This window comes from Oppia nitens, unplaced genomic scaffold (assembly GCF_028296485.1).
Source record: "Oppia nitens isolate AA-2021 unplaced genomic scaffold, nextdenovo-longstitch-racon4-pilon3 scaffold29_pilon_pilon_pilon, whole genome shotgun sequence".
In the NCBI taxonomy this organism is placed as follows: domain Eukaryota; kingdom Metazoa; phylum Arthropoda; class Arachnida; order Sarcoptiformes; family Oppiidae; genus Oppia; species Oppia nitens.
Genome location: NW_026533209.1, coordinates 630472 through 637886, shown reverse-complemented (window position 1 = coordinate 637886; position 7415 = coordinate 630472). Strand labels below are relative to the sequence as shown.

The window sequence follows — 7415 nt, the reverse complement described above, 5'->3', positions numbered from 1 at the left end:
GACGTCAAACTTTGCAAACAATTTTTTAGTCGACTCCGACATTGGCGTCGGATTTGATGACTCGGCGTTCAGGCTTTCATTGCTGGGACTGTTGCCCTTTGACATCACTGGTATCAATGGATCTGATATCAAACACACACAGACAAAGATACACAACTTATCAATCAATTGATGAATATTTGGTACGAGTTATTCAAAATTTTATTACTAAAAATTTCGCGCAACAATACAATTATAATTATTTTATTTTTTTAATTAATACAACAAATGTTTTTTCGAGAGAAAGAGAGAGAGAGAGATATGCGAGACATCGATACTATTGTTGTGTTTCGTATAAAAAGCAAAAGTTTCAGTTGAATTGAAAATCATTTTTTTTTTGTTTTATTTCTTATTAACAAAATTCTCAAATCAACTGAAAATAAAATATGAAAACCATTGCTATCGATGTCGAGTCTGAAGAGAAGAAGACACTTCCGTCTGGAGGCTCAGGAGGAGAGGTAGTCGAGACCAGACGTCGCAGAAGGCATTCGGGAGGCGGAAGACGCAGAAGGCGTTCCCGATCCAAAAGAGGCCGATCGCGATCTGGTGGCCGAAAGGGTGGTCACCGTCGCAGACGAAGAAGAAGCCGAAAACACAGCGAAGACAGTGAATGAAGAGAGAAGAAGAAGACGAAGTGTGTCTCAGATTTCAATTCAAAGATTCAATGAAATAGATTTTTGTCAAAATTTTTTCTATTATTTATATTTCAAATAAAATGCTATAAAAAATTAAATTCAATTTTTTATTTAATTTCGTTACCAAATGTTAAAACAAAATATTTTTTAGTAAATTTTGTCTCAAATTATCTTAAGAAGTGGTAACTCAAGAGGTTTAACCGTTAATTTCTTATGAAAAAAACCGTTAATTATCATAGATTTGATTAAATTCGTTGTGAATTTAAATTTAAATTTGAAAATCTCGTGAAAATAAAAATAAATTTTAATTAAAATTCGCGTAATTTTAATCTTAAAAACTTTGTTTTAAAATCGTGACAACAATTAATAGTCTAACAAATAATTCAAATTTATATTCAAAAATTATAGTCAAAAGAGATAATCGTATTAAAGACCAACTAATAACTGGAAAAAATACTTTACTAAGAGATTGTCATTTAAACCAAAATTAGTGGTCAAACCAAAGCAATGGGCGAAACATATCTCAAACAATGTATATCAAGGCCTGAATCTGAAGATGGAAAGGGACCCAACATATCGTACGGCGCGTCATCAGTACAGGGCTGGCGATCCACTCAAGAGGACGCACACATATGTTTGCCAAAGTTTGACAAAAACGCCAGTCTGTGGGCTGTTTTCGACGGACATAATGGCGCAGAAGTGGCACAATTGGCGTCAAAACTCTTACCAAATATGTTGTTAAAGAATAAGAACTACAAAGAAGGCAAATACGAATCGGCACTTCAGGAAGCATTCCAGCAATTTGATGACCAACTTCTTCAGGACGATACTATGAATCAATTGATTAAAATGAGAAAACAGTACTCACAGGTGCCCATCGACCGAAAAAATGCACCGGCAGTGGCCAGTGGTTGTACGGCTATTGTTGTACTAATTAAAGATGGCATCGCATATGCGGCCAATTTAGGCGATTCTCGGTGTATACTATCACGAAATGGCAGATCATATCCACTGTCCAGTGACCACAAACCGGAAAATACTGACGAAAAAAATCGCATCGAGAACGCCGGCGGACAAGTGATTTGCGGTCGCATTAATGGCGGTGTAAACGTTTCGCGCGCTTTTGGTGACCATCACTACAAACATAACACTGAACTATCAAAGAAGGAACAGATGATCATTGCTTTACCCGACATCAAGACAGAACAGTTGACATCCAATGACAATCTAATGGTACTTATATGCGATGGCATCTGGAATAGTGTGGCCAATGAAGAACTTATTGGTTATGTCAACAAACGAATACCAAGAGTCAAACGATTGTCAAAAATATGCGAAGAAGTATTCAAACAGATATTGCCGACAACAGCTATGCCTATCCATGGAATCGCTGGTAAAGACAACATGACGTTTCTGATCGTCAAATTTGAACCAAATCTGATTAATACAAATCAAGTACAGAAGCCAAACACTACCACCAATACGGCCATCAAGAGAACCAATAGCAAAGAATCAGTAGTATTTGTACAACCGGGTGGTCAGCCCAGACAGTCAACCAATTTTCAAGGATCACAATTTCAAGGGAACCAAAAGTAACTCTACTTTATCTCTACTGTATATAAAAACTGTACAATCGATCGGCACTAATATAGTAGTAGTAATAGTAGTAGTACTGTATTTAACACACAAATTCAACAGTCATTTAATCAGATTTTGTTTTTTAAAAAAAGAAAAGTTAATAAATATTAATAAATAGATAACTACTGTAATATTCATTGTATTCATTGGACTAATACTTGAAAATTTAATAACAATATTAACTATTAATAATTCATAAAACTTAATGTTTAATAATTAATACTGCATTTGTCTTTATATAATTATTATATTGTATTATATATTTATAGCTATTAATAAATAATTTGTCAAAAATTTATGCAATTTTTGTATAATAATAACAATATAAGCAGATTATTAGATAACATTTATAATATAAAACAAATATGAATACAAATATATATACATTTAAAATAAAACTAACTAATATATCCTATAAAAATCAATTTAAACAAATGTAAAATAATTATTTTAAAATTAGTATATAATTTATGTTTTACAGATTTTTACAAAAAATATATAAATGTATCATATATTGTAAATTTTAAATAAATTTTCTAATAAATAAAGTTTATTTATTAAATTGTATTTATAAAGTACAGTATAATAAAATAATTGTTTGCCTAAACACTTGATATTTACACAATTATGCAATTAATTAATATTGCAATTTATTTTATGCTAAATAATTGTATTAATGTTTACATTACTAGACCAGTAAAACTAGTCAATCCAAATAATAAACTAATGTAAATAAGAAAAAAAAATTATTATTATTAAAATATATTATTATTTTAGTTTATTAGTCAATCAATAATAAAAAGCTCTTAATTTTGTTCATATTTAGTAAACATTAAATATATTATAATATAATAATTATATATTTCTTATATTATCAATATTATTAATTTTATATAATCAGTTATCAATTGCTAACCACAACACTACATATTATACAATTATTAAAATAAAAAAAATATATTTTTTATTATAAATTATTAAATCTAAATTAAAATAATATTATAATTAATAATATAACTAAATTAATATATGTTACTTTGATATAAATATTTGTTAAAAACAAATTACTAAATAATATGCCAAACAATCGTATAAATAATAGTAATACTAATAATATTGATAATAATAGTAATAGTAATAATAATAATACTATAAAATCAATTAACAAAACGGATAACACTTGGTTTGACTACTGGATTGGCTATACCCGTGTGGCCGGTATAGCGTTTGTCGGATACGGACACCACTACCAGCAATGGACAGGTATACTATGGACAGTATACGCAATATGTATGTGGATACTCATAATTGCCACACACATACCCTGTTTGGTGGACTGTTATGTCACACCCAATGACTTTCAAAGTATCTATACCTATCAAATATTTTTCGCTACCCTAATATTTATGTCCATCTACGATGTCTATGCGGCCCTACTGTACACTTGTAGAGGTCGCCAACTACAGGCACTGGTAGATCAGCTAAACGGATACGATATCGATCGGACGGATGTCCTGAAACTCAGGTCTCTACAGTTCGGACTTTTGCTGCTATTGGCGGCAGTGTTTGCCATCAAAAATATGATATTTAACATTAAAACCCAACTGTCCTGGTGGCTACTGGTCAGCGAATGGGCTTCACTGTGCGCTATGGCCATCAGCGAGACCAACGGTTTCCTATTGATCTATTTTGCCGTATATTTCATCTGTATTATTGACAAAATGAACAAATCGTTGTTGAAGTCCATTGTCATTACCACCACCACTACCACCACTACCACCAACAACACCAACAATCGCAATGTCCTTATTGTCAACGACGACAACGACGACCACCACTGGCCACCATTTGATCAACTATTTAGCCGTACGGCAAAACTCCAGTCACTGATCAAAGAAGCCAATCGATTGCTTAATCCATGTCTACTATTGATCTTCTGTTTCAACATATTCTTCATCATTTGGTTTACATTTTTACTAAAAAGTCTTTGGACTTACAATTCAAAAGTTTCGCTACAATTGATTTGGTCTAACCTTACGGTAGTTATTGTACGTATGTTTTCCTGGTGTCTGTCCGTCGATATTATGAATGAAATGGTTAGTTAATATATATTTAATAAACTATATATATATTTACAAAATAAAAAATAAATAATTAATTAATTTTTGTGTGTGTATTACCCATAGAATACCGAAACATTTAGGATAATATCGACAATTGTACCGAAAAATTTAGACGATAGACTCAAAGTAATTGATAAATATTTTTATATACAATAAAAATTATTATTAATAATAATAATACATTATATTTTGATTTTTGTTGTATACAATTATTGTATAGTCAATATTATAATATAAATTATATAGTATTTTTTAAAAAATAGTTTATTATATAATTTTAGTATTATTTAGTAATATATATTATTCTACTAATATATTATTTGATAAAAAATAACTAATAGTATATAATATAAAACTTATGATAGATAAATGCTATAATGAGTATACAGCAAAATCAGCAAACATTTAATGCGTCCAACTTTTTCAACATTAATAAGTCGCTGTTTTTATCGGTAATTAATAATTAATTTTATTTATGATAATAATAATAATACTACTAACTAAATAATAATCTAATATTATTATATAAATTATTTTTGTTGCTACCTATTTAGGTTATTGGTGTATCCATATCATATTCACTATTACTTATTCAATTAGATATTGGCCAGAATCCAATCAATATACAGTCAAATAAAACAACTAACTATTCAATTAATTAATTAATTAAATTATATTTTAATAAAATGCATTTTTTGCCAAAAAATTTAGCTATAGTCTAACTTGATAATTTTTTTTGCAGTATTAACAAAAAAATAATAATAATTGTTTTATATTTTATATAAGTTTTATTAATTTCTATATTAATTTTATTATTACTCAAATTAATTTTACAAATAAATATAGAGCATATCATATTTTTATTTTTAATTAAGCAAAAAATTTTTTGTAATATTAATAATATTCTAATATTAACATATCATTTATCATTTATAACTTACATTATATACATTATATATTATTAATTAAAAAAAATGTTTTATTTATTTTTTTAAATACACGTTGTTTTGTAGATACAAATATAAATAATTTTTTTGTTCAAATTTTATTAAAATTATATTAAAACTTTATATATATATATATATATATATATAAAATCAAAATACATGTCCTAAAAAATTATGGCCAACTTATTGTTAATAATATTATTATATTGTWTGCTAACWACTAATATACCATTTGTCAGGTGTTTTAGTGCCGACACTGTCGGCCGTTTAGAGCGGCTGTTAGACTCTGAACAGCAATGGCTGTCAGCACTGGACGACTATTTGTCGGCAGAGGAATACCGTATTCAACAGTTACGGGATTTGTGGCAACGATTGACAATATTGAATGAAAACGGATTGATAGATAAGGAGTCCTATTTGGGACATCCGCTGGATGTGTACGCGTCAGTCAAACGGATGGCCGTCGAGTGGCCACATATTGACCAACTGGTCCTAAGCARGACATCCATACAGTTATACGACAAAGTATTATCCAGAGATATGACTGTAATCACTGACCAACACTTAAATGGTATTAATTCAGAAATCAATGATAAAAATGATAATCTATTTGTTTGTTTTGTTTGTTTGGACACTAATCCAGAGGCCGCCGACGGTATCGGTCGACTTCAATACTATTATAAATTGCAGACAAAAGTGTTGGCAAACGGTGTTCTCGACTACAAAAGCCGATCGCTGGACGACAGTGTTTGGCGCCACTCGGACTCGGCCCTCGAGATGGACGCCTACGACTGCTATCTGATGGCCAGTCGGACATTTCGGGCCGGCGACTATCAGCACTCGATCGAATGGTGCACTGAGGCCATCAAACGGCTGGACGATCCGAAAAACTATAACCAATATATCGATATCAATGACCAACAGATAAGTGAAATCGTGTCGTTTGTTTCGTATGTTTATCATAAACGCGAAATCAATAGCAACTCTTTGATGACACCATTGATGAGATTAGTGACGAAACTGATTCCCCAAAAAACTGTTGACAATATAGCAGTTGACTATCAAAAGGTTGGTGACTATAGTTTTGTTTGATGACTATTGGATGTGTGTTTGCTATTATTGCTTAAACTACTTGTCCTCTTTTAAAAAAAATCAATTATCTCAGACAATGATGACAACCGACAAACCGCCAATCAATGACCAAACAATTAGCGAACAATCGCCGACAGATAACGAAGCRTTTGAACAGTTGTGTCGCGAAGAAAGATATCTGTCCCAGAAATACAGTTCCCGATTGCGATGCTATCATCTGAACACAGCTGTCATACCATCACTGCGGCTGACACGTGTCAAAGTGGAAGTCATACATAAAAAGCCATACATTTGGCTAATYCACGGATTTCTTTCGCCAACGGAGTCGGAAACTGTYAAAAGTATTGCCCGTCAAGAGCTGGACCGGCAGTCGTCAACCGTCGCCGACAAACCCGACGCWGCAGTACATCGCTGGACACTGAGATCGACGCACATCGACACTGATCATCCAGTGTTCGGTCARWTATCTMGACGACTGGCCACCATTACGGGTGTCGGTGTATCGTCTGGCGAGCCAATCGATGTGATCAGGTATGGCGCCGGTGGTTATTATCGTCAACATCACGACAGTGACCTACATCATCATCATCATTGGACATCGAAAAATTTGCTGACATGGCTAACATGGCTTAGCGATGTTGAACTGGGAGGTGATATAGTATTTCCAGCGCTTAACGTAACAGTACATCCGGCACCGGGATCGGCACTGGTCTGGTACAGTCTGCTACAGAATAACGCCGACGACCCGAAAACAGTTCACGGCCAGTGTCCTGTTTTGTTAGGCCAGAAATGGGTGGCCACCAAATTGGTGTCCACTAGAGGAGGACAGGTATCTTCAAGGTTTCAGTGTCCGAAAAAGTATAGCAAATACTATAATTATATTAATAATAATAACGGTATTGATTGACAGATTATTATTAAATTAATTTTTTAAAATTAAA

General features: G+C 31.9%; 2 protein-coding genes across 2 annotated transcripts; both read left to right on the top strand.

Annotated features, from left to right (window-relative positions):
* Positions 1-1071: 1071 nt before the first annotated feature.
* On the top strand, positions 1072-2390 carry LOC128954846 (protein phosphatase 2C 1-like). The gene has a single exon (XM_054300448.1). It carries the CDS (start codon positions 1182-1184, stop codon positions 2268-2270), a length of 1089 nt encoding a protein of 362 aa, XP_054156423.1. The 5' UTR covers positions 1072-1181; the 3' UTR covers positions 2271-2390.
* A 3166-nt stretch (positions 2391-5556) lies between these two features.
* Positions 5557-7381, top strand: LOC128954723 (prolyl 4-hydroxylase subunit alpha-1-like). Its single transcript, XM_054300319.1, has 3 exons — positions 5557-5953; positions 6026-6450; positions 6548-7381. Exons 1-3 carry the CDS (start codon positions 5557-5559, stop codon positions 7379-7381), a joined length of 1656 nt encoding a protein of 551 aa, XP_054156294.1.
* The last annotated feature ends 34 nt before the right edge of the window (positions 7382-7415 follow it).